General features: G+C 39.5%; 1 protein-coding gene across 3 annotated transcripts in view; it reads left to right on the forward strand.

The window, feature by feature from the left end:
* Nucleotides 1-19,600, forward strand: part of slc4a5b (solute carrier family 4 member 5b) — a 64,443-nt gene that overhangs the window by 41,200 nt on the left and 3,643 nt on the right. For all 3 annotated transcript variants that reach the window (XM_082541477.1, XM_082541478.1, XM_082541479.1), the window contains 7 exons: nt 3,593-3,754; nt 5,681-5,859; nt 6,218-6,290; nt 6,375-6,443; nt 7,929-8,102; nt 11,044-11,208; nt 16,822-16,874. In XM_082541477.1, coding sequence (XP_082397603.1) covers nt 3,593-3,754; nt 5,681-5,859; nt 6,218-6,290; nt 6,375-6,443; nt 7,929-8,102; nt 11,044-11,208; nt 16,822-16,874 — 875 coding nt within the window. The remainder of the gene's footprint in view (nt 1-3,592; nt 3,755-5,680; nt 5,860-6,217; nt 6,291-6,374; nt 6,444-7,928; nt 8,103-11,043; nt 11,209-16,821; nt 16,875-19,600) is intronic.

Genomic DNA, 19,600 nt, shown 5'->3' on the forward strand with positions numbered 1-19,600 from the left:
TTAAAACTGAAAGGTGACGAGTTCCAGGTATTTAAGCCATACTGGAGGCTGTCTCTTAGAAGGTAGTCATTGGCCCACTATTAATGATGTGCAGACACACTTTCTGCTTTTAAGTTTAGGCTTAAAACTTTTCTTTTTGACAAAGCTTATTATTAGCAGGGGATCAGGTGACCCCGAATCCTTCCTTTGTTATGCTGCAATTAGGTTAAGCTGCTGGGGGCTTCACATAATGCGCTGAACGTTTCTCCTTCTCTCACCTCTTTTCACTCACTGTTATACACCACTCTGCATTTACTCATGAGTTATTAATCTCTGGCTCTCATCCACAGTGCGTCTTTTGCCCTGTCTTCTTCCCATCAACCAGTCGTGGCAGATGGCTGTCCCTCCTTGAGCCTTGTTTTGCCGGAGGTTTCTTCCTGTTAAAAGGGAGTTTTTCCTTCCCACTCTTACTAAGTCGTTGCTCAAACGAGATCATTTAATTGTGGGATTTTTTCTGTATTGTTGTAGAGTCCTTGCAATATAAAGCGTCTTGAGGTGATTATATAAATAAAATTGAATTGAAGATGTCTGACATTTTGTGTCGTAAGCCAATAAGTGATGAATGATGGTCATTTGAAGTGGATATAGATTGCTTCTTTTATTCCTGTTTCAAACCATCCATTTTTTTAGTCCAAAATGTGGACATTAGCCATGTAGACCAACCTACAACCACCACCTTTACCCCGGGGGATGCTATACCCTGTATATGTGCCCTCAAAAGATCTACAAAGGAGTCCCAGTTAGACCTATTATTATCAGTATGAAATCAGCCACCTACAGAATTTACAAGCACCTAAGCGGCAGTAGCACCTAGCTACTGGATGGCATCAGGTAGAGCGGGTAACCTACTAATCGGAAGGCTGGTAGTTTGATCCCTGGCTCCTCCAGTCTGCATGTCAAGTATGCAAGTTATGCATCCATCAGAGTGTGAATGTGTGTGAATGTAGTTAGAAAGCACTCAGTTTAGAGAAAGTGCTTGTGAGAATGGGTGTGATTGGGTGAATGTGGCATATTGTATAGAACCCTTTGAGTACTCCAGGAGAGTAGAAAAGTGCTACAGTGGCTTGCAAAAGTATTCGGCCCCCTTGAACTTTTCCACATTTTGTCACATTACAGCCATAAACATGAATCAATTTTATTGGAATTCCACGTGAAAGACCAACACAAAGTGGTGCACACGTGAGAAGTGGAACGAAAATCATACATGATTCCAAATATTTTTTACAAATAAATAACTGCAAAGTGGGGTGTGCGTAATTATTCAGCCCCCTGAGTCAATACTTTGTAGAACCACCTTTTGCTGCAATTACAGCTGCCAGTCTTTTAGGGTCTGTCTCTACCAGCTTTGCACATCTAGAGACTAAAATCTTTGCCCATTCTTCTTTGCAAAACAGCTCCAGCTCAGTCAGATTAGATGGACAGCGTTTGTGAACAGCAGTTTTCAGATCTTGCCACAGATTCTCAATTGGACTTAGATCTGGACTTTGACTGGGCCATTCTAACACATGGATATGTTTTCTTTTAAACCATAATATTCTTTTTCCCAGGAGGAAAGATCAATAATGGGTCAACAGCCACCTTTAAAGGGAACAACCCCTAAAAGGGTTTAAATACCTGGGACTTTACATATTTTGGTTTTAGAACTAAAGAAGGCATTTGGATGAAAACTGAAACATCTTAAGAAAATTAAAAATGGCCAGTAGCCTTCTTTTTAGACAAGGTGTTAGAAGCATTCAGAGATTTTAATCCATATTAACATGATGGCATCACACAGTTGTTGAAGATTTATAGACTACACATTGGAATATCCCATCCCATTTCAGCACATCTGAAAGGTGCTCTATTGGATTGACATGCGATGCTGGAGGCCATTTGAGTCCAGTGAACACACTGTCACAAAGAAACTAGTTTGACATGAGCTGGGTTTTATGACATGGAGAGTTATCATGCTGGTAGCAGGTGCTACCAGCTCATGCTACTAGGATACAGTACACTGTGGTCCTAAAGGGATGGACAAGGTCAGCAATAATACTCAGGTAGGCTGTCAGGTAGTGCCCAAAATGTGCCAGGAAGCGATCACCAGCAGCAACCTGAACCACTGATGCAAGGCAAGAGTGAATCATGCTTTCATGTTGTTTGGGCCAAATTCTGATCAAAGGAGAATAATCACTCATCATACCAGGGAACATTTTCCAATCTCACTATGAACATCAGCAGGTCTTTTTGACTAAGTCTATAATCTTAACTCAACTGAGTTATGGCATAGTCAGAAGTAATTTGTGCTTGTATCTGTCACATTTTCACACAAATTGCATTTTCAAATGCTTATACTATAGAGCTTGTTCTACACTCAAATCATTTGTTATTTTCTGGAAGAAAATTTGATTAGATATTTGTGCTAGATATGTGTGCATTTTAACAGGTATACCTAAACAACCAATGAGTGTGTATGGCAACTGTAGTTACTTTTTAAAATAATTTAATATCAAAAAGAAAAGACTTAAATAGTCCAGTTCAATTAAGGCAGGGGTGTCAAACTCAAATACACAGTGGGCCAAAATTCAAAACTGGAACAAAGTCGCGGGCTAACGTTAATATTTATTGAAATATTCCTCCAGATATAAGAATGAATCTTTTCTTATGGACTCAAACACATTTTGCTGAAAAACTGAATATAGAACAAGCAAAGCTTAATACTAAACAATATAAATATTAGCTGTATAATACCAGTAGGCCAGCTCCAATAGTAATTTGGTATGGCTTCGCGGGCCAAATGTAATTAGGCTGCGGGCCAAATTTGGCCCGCGGGCCAGAGTTTGACACCTATACACCTATGAATTAAGGTAAGGCACTCGCCCACTTAGAATGGAATTTTACAAACCCATAGAAATTATCCAAGCTATATAAATATGCTATCGTTGTGCAGCTCAACATGTACATGTTTATAAAACATTCAGAGATAAAATGTGCAATTCTTTTTTTAGTGTCTAAAATAACAATTTGGCCGATAGCCAATTTTGTTGCTTTTTTTTTTTCCCATGTTCCCCTTTTTGTGTCCAGAAAACATATCTCTTTATTATTAAAAACTGATTATTTAAAAATCTCTGTTCTTTAATGCAAAAGTAATATGGCATACTAGACAAATATCATTCATTCAGTAAATGGCATCTTAATTGCTATCATCAGGTCAACATCTGATAAAAGGTGAATCCTCACTGTTCTACCCCTGAAAAAGTAAAATGGCCAAATGGTAGATTAATGGGTTTAAAATGGTAGTGTAGAAAGAAATGGACATAATCACAGTGGCTGAGACGAGCGTTTTCTAGCATATGCATGACTTTTACTTAATAAATGATCTGCACAATTTTTATTTTGCCATTGCAACCTAACACAATTCTCTGATTTCCTCTTTCACTATTTTCTGCTAGTATGGTAGTTTCACTGTATTTATATAGGTTTGAAATATAAAATATTTAACAGATGATTACCTAATGCTTAATAGTGTGCACTTATTATAAAGTGTTACCAATATTTCTTCTTTGTTGTTATACAGCCTACACGTAGTGACCGCGGCTGGCTGGTGATGCCCTTTGGTAAGAACCCCTGGTGGTGGTGTGTGGCCAGTTTCGTTCCTGCTCTTCTGGTCACCATCCTCATCTTCATGGACCAGCAGATTAGTGCTGTCATTGTCAACCGCAAGGAAAACAAATTAAAGGTCTGCAAACACCGAAGATGAAATGGTCACAGAACAGATAAATATATAGAGTATATTAAAAAGTATTCTGCCTAAATGTTAACAGTTATATAGGGAGTGCAGAATTATTAGGCAAGTTGTATTTTTGAGGAATAATTTTATTATTGAACAACAACCATGTTCTCAATGAACCCAAAAAACTCATTAATATCAAAGCTGAATGTTTTTGGAAGTAGTTTTTAGTTTGTTTTTAGTTTTAGCTATTTTAGGGGGATATCTGTGTGTGCAGGTGACTATTACTGTGCATAATTATTAGGCAACTTAACAAAAAACAAATATATACCCATTTCAATTATTTATTTTCACCAGTGAAACCAATATAACATCTCCACATTCACAAATATACATTTCTGACATTCAAAAACAAAACAAAAACAAATCAGCGACCAATATAGCCACCTTTCTTTGCAAGGACACTCAAAAGCCTGCCATCCATGGATTCTGTCAGTGTTTTGATCTGTTCACCATCAACATTGCGTGCAGCAGCAACCACAGCCTCCCAGACACTGTTCAGAGAGGTGTACTGTTTTCCCTCCTTGTAAATCTCACATTTGATGATGGACCACAGGTTCTCAATGGGGTTCAGATCAGGCGAACAAGGTGGCCATGTCATTAGTTTTTCTTCTTTTATACCCTTTCTTGCCAGCCACGCTGTGGAGTACTTGGATGCGTGTGATGGAGCATTGTCCTGCATGAAAATCATGTTTTTCTTGAAGGATGCAGACTTCTTCCTGTACCACTGCTTGAAGAAGGTGTCTTCCAGAAACTGGCAGTAGGACTGGGAGTTGAGCTTGACTCCATCCTCAACCCGAAAAGGCCCCACAAGCTCATCTTTGATGATAGCAGCCCAAACCAGTACTCCACCTCCACCTTGCTGGCATCTGAGTCGGACTGGAGCTCTCTGCCCTTTACCAATCCAGCCACGGGCCCATCCATCTGGCCCATCAAGACTCACTCTCATTTCGTCAGTCCATAAAACCTTAGAAAAACCAGTCTTGAGATATTTCTTGGCCCAGTCTTGACGTTTCAGCTTGTGTGTCTTGTTCAGTGGTGGTCGTCTTTCAGCCTTTCTTACCTTGGCCATGTCTCTGAGTATTGCACACCTTGTGCTTTTGGGCACTCCAGTGATGTTGCAGCTCTGAAATATGGCCAAACTGGTGGCAAGTGGCATCTTGGCAGCTGCACGCTTGACTTTTCTCAGTTCATGGGCAGTTATTTTGCACCTTGGTTTTTCCACACGCTTCTTGCGACCCTGTTGACTATTTTGAATGAAACGCTTGATTGTTCGATGATCACGCTTCAGAAGCTTTGCAATTTTGAGACTGCTGCATCCCTCTGCAAGATATCTCACTATTTTTGACTTTTCTGAGCCTGTCAAGTCCTTCTTTTGACCCATTTTGCCAAAGGAAAGGACGTTGCCTAATAATTATGCACACTTGATATAGGGTGTTGATGTCATTAGACCACACCCCTTCTCATTACAGAGATGCACATCACCTAATATGCTTAATTGATAGTAGGCTTTCGACCCTATACAGCTTGGAGTAAGACAACATGCATGAAGAGGATGATGTGGACAAAATACTCATTTGCCTAATAATTCTGCACTCCCTGTAGTTATAGATATTATCTGGGAAAGGTAATGAGAAGAAAAAATACCATGTTTACAACTTGAACAATTGTAACTTGAATTGTAACAGTACTGCACTACTGCTTCAATACATTACTATACTAAAGCAATGAAAGTGCCATGATGCTTTGTGATACGCAAATTTAAAGCAAATGTATTTTTTGTGTTTTTGGTAATTTTTGAACTGTTTACACAGTTCAGGATTACATGGGGAGTGGATCTTCTGGGTAATTTCCCGTTATTGCACCCAATTTCAGAAAAGCTGTGGCTACCACTTGGACCTGTTCTGGGTAGGTGTGCTGATGGCTGTGTGTTCTTTCATGGGCATGCCATGGTATGTAGCAGCCACTGTCATCTCCATTGCTCATATCGACTCACTGAAGATGGAGAGTGAATCTAGTGCCCCTGGAGAGCAACCACAGTTCCTTGGAGTCAGGTGGGACCCCCCCCCCAGAAAAAAAAAGCTAACCATCATACCATCATCAGCTTGGTGTTCTGAACCGTTGCATGCTCATAGGCTGGTAATATATCAATTGGGGGACAAAGTGGGGGGAATAAATTCTATAAAACGTATTTTTGGAACCAGAGGAGTGTCCCCTGCTGGCGTAAGGAAGGCTTAAGATGGTGAAAAGTGAAAATGCTTACTTCACTTTTGAGATCTTAAAGATAGACTGCATAGAAAAGAGAGTCCTTATTTCAGATTAAGGTCTGTTTGTTTTCTGATTGCCTAAATCATCTTTTTGTGTGGACCTAGAATAAAGTTTTATGCTATGCTTTTGATTCTTCACTTCCAGAGAGCAGAGGTTGACAGGAATTTTGGTGTTTGTCCTAACAGGACTCTCAGTCTTTCTTGCCCCTATACTTCAGGTAAGTTCGTAGATGAGACTGATGTGGTGTCAGTAGAAAGTTTATATTGGTTTTATTTTAAAATGTATGTTCTGTTCAATTCAGTACATCCCCATGCCTGTCCTTTATGGAGTCTTCCTCTACATGGGAGTGGCTTCACTGAGTGGCATCCAGGTATACTACAAAAAAATACATATATTTTTTTTTTTTCTCCATAATTTTCTTCATGGAAACTATAATCTATATGCCAATATATATGAAAAGAAAATGGTGCATAGATGAAAAATCAGACACAAGCAGAAAACAGGAATAACAAAAATCCAGTCTTTTTCAGTGTAAACATATTCATTTTCAAACACCATGTGTTTTTTCTCAGAGGGCCAGATTGTACAAGCTTAAGGAAATGAATGAGTTTATAATAACATATAATATAATATAATTGACAGATCAATTAAAGCACTTAAACTCAATTCAGTTTTATTTATATAGCACCAAATCACAACAAGAGTTGCTTCAAGGTTCTTTATATTATAAGGTAAAGACCCTACAATATTAGAGAGAAAACAGAAAGAATGGATAGGATTGGATCCATCAAAACTAAGTATCTGGTTATACAGTATGTTTCTAAGATTTTTAGGGCTGAGTAAAATTACCTCAGTTTTATCTGAATTTTGAAGTAAAAAATTAGATCATCATCAATGAGTCTTTATATTTTTAAGATATTTCTGCAGGTTAACCATTTGGTGTGTTTCATCTGGCTTTATGTATAGACAATGCTATGGTATCATCTGTGTAGCAGTGAAATTGTATGTTATGCCTTCTAATGATACTGCCTAGGGGAAGCATATATAATGTGCACATGATATGCAGTCCTTGCACTGAACCCTGTGGAACATATGGCATAGAAATAGAATATTTAACAGTATTCTCTGAAATTCCTCATTTCTCTTATCACTTCCTAATAACATTTAAATTTACTCTATTAGTTCTCTGTTCTCTATTAATCAGCTATGTGCGACAGGCCTTCAAAGACGGCAGTAATTAAACCGTTACTTGAAAAGCCATTATCACTTGACACAGATGTCTAAGCTAATTAAAGGTCAATCTCAAATCTCTGAAAAAATCTTCAACTGCAGAGTAATGGTTTATTTAAAGAGTTTCAGTCAAGTTTAGGAGTTCATCAAATTAAATTAACAGTGTTAGTGAAGGTTAGAAGTGATCTGATGGCCTTTGATGGTGGAATCATCTCTACTTGTCCTGCCACACCTCAGCACAGTGTTCGATGCAGTTGACCTTAATATTTTATTAAAGCAATTAGAGCATGTTGTAGGCATTAAAGATAGCGGTTTGAATCATATCAAATTAGAATCTGCAAATTGAAATGTAATAGATTCCAATGTGTTCATGTAAATGGAGAGTCCTCTTTACACACTGAGGTTAATTGTGGAGTTCCACAGGGTTCCTTGCTAGGACCAATTCTGTTTACATTATACAAGTTTAACTTAGGCAGCAACATTAGAAGATATAGGAATGGAATATATGGAATAATTGGAATTTTTCATTTCTGGTAATTTCCTGGATGACACAATGTTCTGCTTCATCTCTAAAACACTAAATAAAAGAATACCTTAAAATATTTTCTCGATTTCTTTGTTCCAGTTCTGGGAGCGCATCAAGCTGTATCTAATGCCGCCCAAACACCAGCCAGACTTCTCCTTCCTGCGTCATGTCCCTATGAGACGCGTCCACCTTTTCACCCTAGTCCAGATTGTGTGTCTGGCTGTTCTCTGGATCCTTAAGTCTACATTTCTGGCCATCATCTTCCCAGTAATGGTGAGGGTGTTCTGTGTTCTTCTGTTTAGGTAAATGAACTGATTCTTACATAGCATCATTCTATGCTCCCAGAACATTCAAAGCACTGTATACAACTCCTCATTCACCCATTCACACAAGCACTTCTTCTATGCTTACATGCTTTCCATCTACTAATCACGCACATTCATACTCTGATGGAATCGTCAAAGAGCAACTTGGGGTTTGTATCTTGTCCGAGGATATGTGGGATTCAGACTGGAACAGCCACGGATGGAACCATCAGCCTTCCGATCAGTAGATGATCTGCTATACTTACTGAGCTACAGGAACAATTTATCAAACTAAACTACCAAGAAGGGTCATTGTATAGCTATTAAACTAAAAATTATTCCGGCTAAATGTAAAACTACACGGATTAAACTGTCTGGCACGTCGTCTGACGTGAACGAAAAAATATGTCAAAACAGATGCTTTTCTATCATCATTTACTCAAAAAGCAGAAAGCAGGAATTACAGTTGTACTGAAAAAAGGTTACATTCCGGTTATGATGCAGCTAATAACTTTAGCTTGATTTAAATAATATTCAATGACCTTTAAGAATGTCCTATTGACTTATTTTATTGGTCCTGTTTGGAACCTTTTGTAAATTTCCATGTTTTACCCTCCAAAATAACTAAAGTTATCAACAGGTTACAAAGAAGCAAAAGCTTTGACATTTTCCTATAAAGTATCTATGCAGAAGTGAGAAAAGTGCATGCTTTTGTCACATAAGTACAAATAAAGCTTTATGAACACTCATTAGTCACCTTTTTTCACTCACTACGTGTTTTATTCACCACTCTCCATCTTTAGCTAGACTGGTTGCCATAGTGTTTCTTTTTGTACTGGCTTCCTCCCCTCACCCCTGGAAATGTGACAAGCATATTTGTTATGTGCTTGTTCAAACAGTATCACACATTCAAAAACATTAAAATGCTGCTTCTAGTGATGAAACTTTTTGTTAAATTTTGAAGAGGACAGCTAGAAAAACTGCCTTATTTTCTACTCTAAAGCTTTGTAGTTTTTTCTTTTCATTTCTTTTTTCAGATTTTCTGTCTACTCTGATATGGCAAAGAGTAGACAGGAAACCTGACAGAGATATTGATTTGATTTTAAAACACATTTATTCACTTAATAGTGATCCATTGTCATGGTCGGCTGTGTGGCAGGCAGGATGAGGACCCAATCGCAAAACTCACGGACTCAAGGGATGAACTCAAAAGGCAGCTTTATTGCTGACAAGATGACAGGAAAATACAAAACTTAAACTGGGCACAATAAACTAATACTTGGAGAGAGACACAGGGAAATCCACGCAGCATGAGGGAGACTACGACACAGAACTGAGGGAGACACAGACATAAATACACAGAGGGTTAACGAGGGAAGTGGGAGCACACGGGGAACACAGCTGACACAGATAATCATAACGAGACAGGGCAGGAGTGAACACAACATGACGCATACTGACGAGAGACTGTCAAAGTAAAACAGGAAGTACAGAGGTTCAGACAGGAGGAGAGAGCACGGGGAGAACACAGACATAACAGGCTGGGGAAAACATGGAATAAAACACGAAAGGGGACAAGGGCTCATGAATACATAGAGGGGCACACAGGGGGTGAGAGTCACAAAGGGAAAGCACACAGGGAACCACATAACAGGGCAACTCAGGAAACAGAACCTAAACAGGGAACTGAATACAAAAATACAAGAGAACTAAGAATACTGGGCCAACACGGCCCAGGACCATGACATCCATATAAACATTCAGCTCAAATCGACACATTCCTAAATAAAAGTTCAGAATTATTTAATGTAAACAGACTACCTTTATAGTCCCAAAAATTTTGAAAAACCTCCAGCTCATCCATTTTGAAATAATACTTATATTCCAACATCACTCTTGAAAAGCTGCACACAGTCAGAATTTCTGTTAAGTCTAATTGTTGAATGTTGCCATTGTGTTTCTTAAATTTGTAAAGTCGTAGTTTAAGCAGTAGGATCAAAGCCATTCCTTTGATCCTGACCACCTCTCCAACCACTCTGTGCTGGGGGAGGTTTTATTGTAGATACATCCTATCTGAAAGATCTGTTTCTTTTGATGTAAGCTTCCTGGGTTTACGACCCTTTGGTCATCAGGAGGTCTGACACACACACACACACACACACACACACTCTTACAGAAGTTAGGACCAAGGGGGCGTGGCTTTGTTCTGACGTGTTTTGTGTGAACTGTCCCTCAATAAAAGGTAGCAGGAGGAGGTCAGATCTGGGGGTCATTTTCATGGTGGACACAGACGAGGCCTCCCTTGCGCAAATAATCGATCGATCGACTGTCTTGTTTTCTTCATGATGAATAAGTCTCTAGAATTAGCGGGGCTTGTGGAAACACAGACCCAACAATTTCGTCCATTATCAATCTAATATTTTCTACTCAAGTAAATTGCCAAATTGTATTGACCCTGGAAAAAATTAATCAGTCGTCCTTTTTTTCTTCTTTCTTTTGTCATATGAAAGCCTGAAGATAAAACACTGTTTTGTAAAATATTCTCCAAATGATTCCCAAATACAACTAAGCACTGAAAATAAATCCATTAAACATTGTACAAAACAATGAAAAATGTAATGTTGCTTGTACAAGTTGGTTTTTGTCACATCAAAACCAACTTTAAAAGGATCTCTCCAAGGCGTATCATTTTTACTTGTTAACTTGCTTTATTAAGAAATGTTCTAGAGCAGACTCGAACCCAGGCCCCTCTATTTCAGAAAGTCTGCTACTGAGCCACTGGGCCTCATTCACTGATATGGTAATAATAATTGTATTAGTAGTAGTACAACTCTCTTCAATTATGTATTATTTATATAGCGGCAATTTACAACAATGACAAGATAATGTTAATCTACCTGGTTTTGTAGATTCTCGGTCTCATGGTTGTACGGAAGCTGCTGGATTTGATGTTCTCGCAACATGATTTGGCCTGGCTGGATGATATCCTGCCAGACAAAGACAAGAAGAAGAAGGAAGATGAGAAGAAGAAGAAGAAAGACAAGAAAGCACCAGAGCCTGAGAGTGATGAGGAGGTGAGGAAATGCACTATTTGTCAAGTGTGGATCTGTCTTTCTTAGTATTAACTGTGTATTTAAGTGTGTGTCACTCCATTGCTGTGGTTGTGTCGATCCTGGGTTTATTTTCTCTAACTAATACTGTATGTTTCTCCTCTCCCACAGTGTTGCTGAAAGGCACTTCATTCCCTCTTACTACAGTCTTCCTGTCTGTCCATCATCTTCTCAGTACATCTTTCACCTCTCCCACTTTGTTCCAACCTTTAGAAACAGCGTGTGTGCTTATGTGTACCCTTTGTATTTATGCTTCATCCAAGTCTTTGTCCATACTAAAAGGGTTGCTTGACAGCTGTGTAGAAGCACAAGTGATGCCCACTGATGGCTTTAAAGGATAAGCTTGGTGTTATTGATCAAATTTTTATTAGTAATTATAGCTTGGTCACTATCAGCAGTATTAACTTTGCCCAGTTCACTGAAACACTGACATTCTTGTCTCATAAGCCTCTGCTATTCACGCGTGGGGGAGATGTTTTCCTGAATTGTGCAACACAGTTAATAAACTACACTCTTCAGTTCAGTCAGAAACCCAGCACAGACCAAAGTGATCATCCATGAAAATAGACATGAAAGGAAGTGGAGGAGCAGGAGTGGATGTGGGTTGCAAAGCAGCTTGTTGCGGCTGAAGGAACTGAAATGGCCCCATCTGAGATTTGAAAATCTGTGGAAGGGTATATGCTCAACCATCAGCTGATGTGGGCTGGAGTTGAGATCCAATTATGGCTGAGTTAGAATACAAATAGAATAGAAATATCCTTTATTGTCGCTCATTAGGGAAATTCAGGTGTTCAGCAGCAAAGTAACAGGCAGATGGAGCATGCAGATTCAAAAAGAATTTACAACATGAAAACATGAATTTAAAAAATGTAATCTCTAGCGATGAGAGCCGTTCCTTCTTCTGAATGTTGGAACACTGTGCCTCTGTAAGTTCACCATATATATATGCATATATATACATATACATATATATTTCTCATCAGTGTGTCCTGGTTTTCCAACACCTAACACCTTGGCGCCTCTGCTGGAATCTCCAACAATTAACTTATGGAATCCAACCTTTCGAACTACTCATCTTGCAGAGTGCTGGAGACTGACCCAGATTGCCTCCAGGCATCCCAATTAAGTGCCCACTCCCCACCTCTCTCTCTCTCCCACTCTCTCTCTCTTAATATCTAGTCAACTAAGTGCATGTTTACATGAGATTCACTGATCTTCAACCCCACCTTATTCCCTCTTTCTATTTCTCTCTTTTAACATGGAAAATTTCATTACATTTGAACATTCAGTCACATGTGAATAGGCTTCAGTTAAGATTTCATTAGCACATTCACTTTAGCATAGTCCCTTTTAATTCAAATATGTTTCTCTTTAAAACTCTGTGTTTGTCAGTCACAGTTTACTCTATAGAATAAATACAATCCCCTTTCTCACTAAATAGAACACTTTATAAGTCAGGCATTAAGAGTGTTGTGTCTTGTGTGTGCTCTCATTTACTCACACACGGACTCACTCTCATATTTCTCAAGGCCATTTCTATACAGGCTTTCAGCTAAGCCCCAAGTTGCGCCTGTCTCTAAACTCATTATTTTCCTTTTTTTTTTTTTTTAACTTTCTATTCCTATTAATCATCTTTAGGCAAACTCAATTGTCTTTATATTTACTGATTGTGTTCTGATCATTATTGTGCATAATTAACTATCAGCAAATTCACATACGAATCATAATTCTGTGTTTACCCCTCACAACATTTAAAACTATGTTCTTGATGAAAAATATAATGATGGGTTGATGACATAGTGGTTATCTTCTCAAACTCAAACTTGAATAAAAAAGTTGATGATGGATCATGTCTACACACACAAAATCTAGACACCAGATTCAGTTCAATAATTAGACATCTCTCTACTAAGATACTGATCAGACTTATTGCTTTGATTTAGCTTTGATTAACAATAAAACTGATCTATTTACTAGCAGATAAGGAAAAGTTCTGTTTTAGGAGTTTGGCCATTTTCAACACCGTTTTAACACATAAGGCTGGGTGTCAAATCCTTTTATCCCCGGCTACTACTCCACATTATGTGGATTGTGCGTGCGTGCAAAAGAACCCCCCCCCCCCCCCACCCCCCCCCCCGTCCCTGCGGGCAGTCTATCCTTCAAGCTCGGCAATACCTCCTACGACCATATTGAGACTAACCAGCTGATCTGCTCCACAGCAGCAGTGATCAGTGAGGTGCTTGGCTGCAAGATAAACAGCCACAAAGAGCAGTAGAAGGAGACCAAAGGCCATGGAGGGAAGTTAGCTAACTATCAGAGTAGCAGAAAGGTGCCTAAGAAGTACAGCAAGCTCGCCATACCTCAGGCCTTGGAAACTTCAATCCCATAGCACAAGTTACCATCAAGTGCGGGATCTACCAAGGACATACTCTGTCCCCACTGCTGTTCTGCATAGGCCGGAACCCCCTCAGTGAGATCACTGACAAGACTGGCTACAGGTACCAACTACGGAATGGAGCAGTGATCTACATGGAAGACAAAACGCTATATGCCCAGAGTGAATGTGACTTCGATTCACTGATCCACACCACCAGGATGCAAAGAGGTCAGAAAGTCAGTCAGACTGGAGAAGTGAAATCAGATGGTAAAGAAGAGAGGGAAGGTAGTCAGAACTGAGGCGACTGTACTACCAGAAGGCAACATTGCAGACATCGAGGACAGCTACAACTACCTGGGTCTCCCACAGGCAAATTGGAACCACGAAGAGGCTGCTAGGAAAGCTGCAACCACTAAGTACCTGCAGATGGTCAGGCAAGATCTGAGGAGTCAGCTGAATGGTAAGAATAAGATCTGGGCTATCAACACCTACGACCTGATCAGGTACCCTGCTGGGAAGGAGGAGATGGAAGCCACTGACATCAAGACCAGGAAGGTCCTGACCATGCATTGAGGGTTTCAAGTCCAGCATACTGAGATTGTACACTAAGTGGAAGGAAGGAGGCCAGGGACTAGTGAGTATCAGAACCACAGTCCAGGATGAGACAATGAACATTCACAAGTATTTCAGGAAGATGGCCTTGACTAACCATGTTCTCAGTCTGCCGCCTCAGACAGCAGAAACCCAAGAAAGAGGAGCAAGAGAGGAAACCATCATGGAAGGAGAGGCCCCTTCGCAGTGTGTACCACCGGCAGATAGAGGAACTGGCTGACATCCAGAAAACCTACCAGTGGTTGGACAAAGCTGGACAAAAGACAGCATAGACACACCGATCATGATAGCACAAGCTCTAAGTACAAGCTCCATAGAGTCTGGGGTCTATCACGCAAGGCAAGACCTTAGGTGCAGGTTCTGTAAAGATGCCCCTGAGACATAACAGCAGGGCGCAAGATGTTTGTAGGCAGGGCATACATGGAAGGCCAGGACCAAGTGGCTGGCATAATATACAGAAACATTTGAGCTGAGTATGGCCTGGAAGGTAGACATGGGAGGTCATTAGGGTGGTCGAGAATGACCAAGTTAAGATACTGTGGGACTTCCAGATACAGACGGACAAAATGGTGATGGCTAACCAACCGGACATAGCAGTGGTGGACAGCAGAGGAAGATGGCCATAGTGATAGACTTAGTGATACCAAATGACAGCAACAGCAGGGAGAAGGAACATGAGGCTGGAGAGGTACCAAGGGCTCAGAGAAGAGCTCAAGAAGATGTGGAGGGTGAAAGTAACAGTGGTCCCAGTGGTAATCGGAGCACTCGGGGGAGTGACCCTCAGGCTAGGTGAGTCGCTCCATCAGATCCCAGGAACAACATCCTGTCCAGAAGATCGCAGTCCCAGGGACATCAAAGATACTGCACAGGACCCTCAAGCTCCTAGGCTGCTCCTAAGCTGCTAGAGTACCTAATCTTGAAGGATATAACATCCAATTTTTCCTGTTTTTTACAGAATATTATGTACTTTAATATCTCACTGCACTCAGAAATGAAAGCTTAATACAAATAAGCAATTGCGATTTAAAAAAGAAATGATGGAATAAATTATCAGACCAAAATGTATTCTAAACTTTGGACTCAGTAGTAGTAGCCACCTTTGCCAGATATAACAGCTGAACACATCTGTGGCATTCTTCCTACAATAGAAATCAAATATTCTTCAGAAAGTTCTACACATATCTGTTGCACAAGTTCCTTTTGCAACCTTCATGTGTGGCACATGAAGGTTGCTTTGCTTTCACTCTACTGTCCAGTTCATCCCAAACCAACTCAATGGGGTTTACGTATGGAGTCTGTGCTGTTCACTCCATGTTTGTGAACTTACAATCTTCTTCTTTTTTTGCGGTTCTGTTCAGTTCTGGCATAGCTTAGACTTGTGTTTTGGGTCATTAACTTGTTGTCCAACTAGGCGTATACCAGAGGGTATTGCATTACGCTGCAGAATGCTGTGGTAGCTGTTTTGGTTCAGGGTGCCCCTCAACAACCCTAGATCCAGTAAAACAGCTCCAGACCATCACACTTCCTCCTCCATGTTTTAAAGTTGAGTTCGCACACTGTGGAACCATCCTTTTGGCTACTTAATGGATGTATCGGAGAGCAGCTTGGGGTTAGTACCTTGCCCAAGGATACTTGGCATGCAGACTGGAGCAGCCAGGTCCCAGCCTGATGACAGTCTTGGGTGGAGAGTCCCTCATTCAGGCACAGGTGGAGGGAGGTAAACTGATGTTAATCAGGTTGTCAACCAGGATTCCAAGAATAATAATGGTAGTAACCACTGAACTGTATTCTATCAACAGAATTCTGACATAGTTTCCTGGTTGCTCTAGGTGGCAGATTTCTGTGTGTCGAGGGCTGTGGCAATGGCGTTCTCTGTCGATCTGTTTGTGCTGTAGGCAAACTGATGACAGTCTAGGTTTTGTGGGAGGGAGGCCTTTATTTGTTGCAGGATCAGCCTCTCGAAGCATTTAGTGACTGCAGACATTAAGGTGATAGGTCTGAGACACTTTAAGGTAGATGACTTGTTAACAGGAGTGATGGTTGCTGCTTGCTGCTGTATGCTGGTGTACCTGGGTTTTAAGGTCTCTAATAAAAACATCAAGTCTTATCCTTTAAGATTCTAATTTCTCCTGCATGCCAACTGCTTCCTCTTTTTGTCACTTAGCCTGACAGCTCTGCAAACCCTCCAGTGAAGATTCACATGGAGACCACAAAGCCCCACTCAAAGTCAGACCTTTCCCAAAATAACTCTCCCACCCAAAGCCTATCCTCAGATTGTGAGTACACTAATCATTTCTATTACCTATGTGTCAGCATAATTTATGTTGTAAATATTCAGTGTTATTAACTAACACAGATGAGGTGCAAACAGCATTCGATCTTGTTTGTGACATTGGATCTTTTGTAGATTTCACTTTGACTGTTGAAGTAATGCACAGTATCTGCCAGTTTTCAGTGAATGTACTTAATAATTTCTCGTGTTTCTGTGTTTGTATTTATGTTATGTGTTTACATGCCTGTGTATGCTTGTTTGGTGTTGTTTTGTGCATATGTTCTCTGTCCATATGTGTGCATGTGGCTTCTTACAGGAGACGAACCCTTACTCAACAGTCACATCTGATCAAAATGAGCTAGACCACAGGTACTGTGTGCTGAAATTGCACGTGCCCTACAGTGATCTGATATATTCACCTGACAGGAACATTGGGGACAAAACTGTTATTTCCAGACCACAAAACACAGTTATAAATAAGAAACACACATTTCATTGAATTATCAGCTTCTGTATTGTATTTCTATCCCTAGTATGTAGGGTGATGATTTAGATGATCATAGACTTAGACATTTTTATTTGTAGAGCTTATGTTTGAAAGCTTGTGATGTCTCTGTATTGGAAAGATATAGAGTATACAGACAATGGAGTATATAGATAATGGAGATGTAATCCAGTGCACTTTCATAGAAACTGTATAGTGCAGTGTATGAAACTGTTATTTTAATTGTTATTATTATTATTTTTATTTCTATGTAGATCTGTATGTTTGGTATTTGACAGCTATCTCCATTACTGTAAGTTTGTCATTTTGTTAACAGCAAGAAGTTATAAGCAAAACGTGTGTTGTCAACTGTGACATTTTGATACCAATAGGAGTGAAATCGGAGCCATTGGTACTATGTGACAATTGTTTTATAGATTTGTTCTGATTCCTGCTATAAATACTGTTCGTAACTTTGTGACTGCAAAAATTATTATTATTTTTTATTTTACTATTTTCATTGAATTTTAGCCCAGTTTTCCCAAAGTTGTATAACACTTAAAAGAAATCAGTCTTCAAAAACAAAATAAGTTAAAGTTACTTGTTGTACAATGGTGCATTGAAATTATTTTAAACTCTTCAAAACCAATTAAGACCAGAAGATGAAGAAATGACCATTATGACTTTATTCCCCCCCCAAAAAAAATCTATCTACTGTAATGTGAAAAATCTCGAGCCACCCCTCATTTCTTTACATTTTGTTAGAAAACTGGGAAAGGGGTGCAGTGCTTTATTCAAACATGTGCAAACATGAATGGAAATTAAAGCCACCGAGGCAGCTTTCAGTTATTTAGTTAAGTGTCATAGAGAAAACTTCTAAAGGCATCTTGAAGGACATTCAAAGGTCTTCTTTGGACCTTTCTGCCTTTTGTTCTATTCTCAAGACTATCCCACGCTGCTTCAATCATGTTACACAGATTTTATGCCAGATACACCTTCTGGTACAATCCTGCCATTTATCGGGGATTGTGACCCCCAGAGACTGTGTTTGTGTCTCTTTCCAAAATCACTCCAAGGATCCTGTAAGGCCACAAAAACTATTTCAAGATACCATGTAGTAAACTGATAATCCTTGGTGGTGAGATTTCTTCTTTAATCCTGCAAACCATAGCTATAAAAATTCAATTTAGGATGTTTTAATCTGAATCCGTAAATACCCCAAACATTTGAAGCCAATTTGAGAATGGACCTCCATCTTAACATGTTTTTCCTTTAAGTATGATCTTAACAGGTGTATCTGAATCATGTTGAAGTCTGGGATAAAAAAATGTAACTTAAAAAAAAAAACACACACTTCACCTTCACTAATGCAAAACCGATTACATTTTTAAATAGATGCAACTCAAAGGTTCAGTTATACATCTTGTTTATGTGCACATGACACTCCGTTTAGCTCAAACTAGTAGTCTGATACAACAGTCCTGCAATCTTTTCTCAGAGTTTTGTGATGAAGTGAAGCTTTTGACTGAATATGCATCCACACAGCTCAGTCCACTTGGCCTGATGTCATTAGCCATTTCAAATATGTTAAAAACGGTCCATTTTAGCTCCAATAACATGATCCCCCAGCTGTCACAATAAACATTTAGGAAGCATTTAGGAATCTGTGAGGATTTACGAGATCCAGCTGATTAGAAGTTAGCAGAAAATTAGTTATACAGTTGGTATTTATATATATATAATTTTGCGACTGAAATCTTTTTTGAAAAAAGTATGTGCAACATGCTGTACTGTAACTTTGGATTCAAATGTAAGAAATAAACAACAAAAACTAAACTAAAAAACAGCAGTGATGTTTTGAGGGTTAGTGACATTTAGACTATTAGACTTTAGAAACCAATGGAGGATGTCACAATAGCTATATCCATCTTTTATAATGAAAGAACAGAAAGACAGACAAGCTTTTTTTCCCTGTTTTTTAAAAAATAAAATTATTATCATCATTCATGCCTTAGCAATGGCTTTCTTGCTGCAACTCATTGTTATGTGTGGCTGTGTGCAGACAGGAATAGGACCCAAGGTGCAGACTCCGGAGACAGTCGTGAACTCAAAACAGCTTTAATGTAAAACTCAAAATATAACATAACTGGAAAAAATCAAAATAAACTTAAACCAGAGGACTGACAGAACACACAGCTAGGTAAACGGTAGATCACGACACAGACACAAAGAAACACAGGGCTCAAATACACAGAGGGAGCAATCAGGGAATGGGTAACAGGAGGGAAACACAGCTGGGGCAAATCAGGCCTAACGAGACAAGGGGAAGCAAAACCAGACACATTAACATCAGACATGGACTTTCAAAGTAAAACAGGAAACATAACACAGACTCACAGGCAGGCACTATAACAAAGGGAACAGAGACATGGGACCAGGGCAGACACAGACACTGACTGGACGTGGGAATACAGCAGACAGGGGAGACAGCAACTAAGGAACACAGACAGAAAACCAGAACACTAAAACTCTAACCAAACCCCACCCAGAGAACCTTAACTAAGAATAATCCTAAAACCCGTAAAGCAAAGCTAGAATATAATGAAATAAC

Source organism: Aulonocara stuartgranti, assembly GCF_965226115.1.
Source record: "Aulonocara stuartgranti genome assembly, chromosome: 7".
Lineage (NCBI taxonomy): Eukaryota > Metazoa > Chordata > Actinopteri > Cichliformes > Cichlidae > Aulonocara > Aulonocara stuartgranti.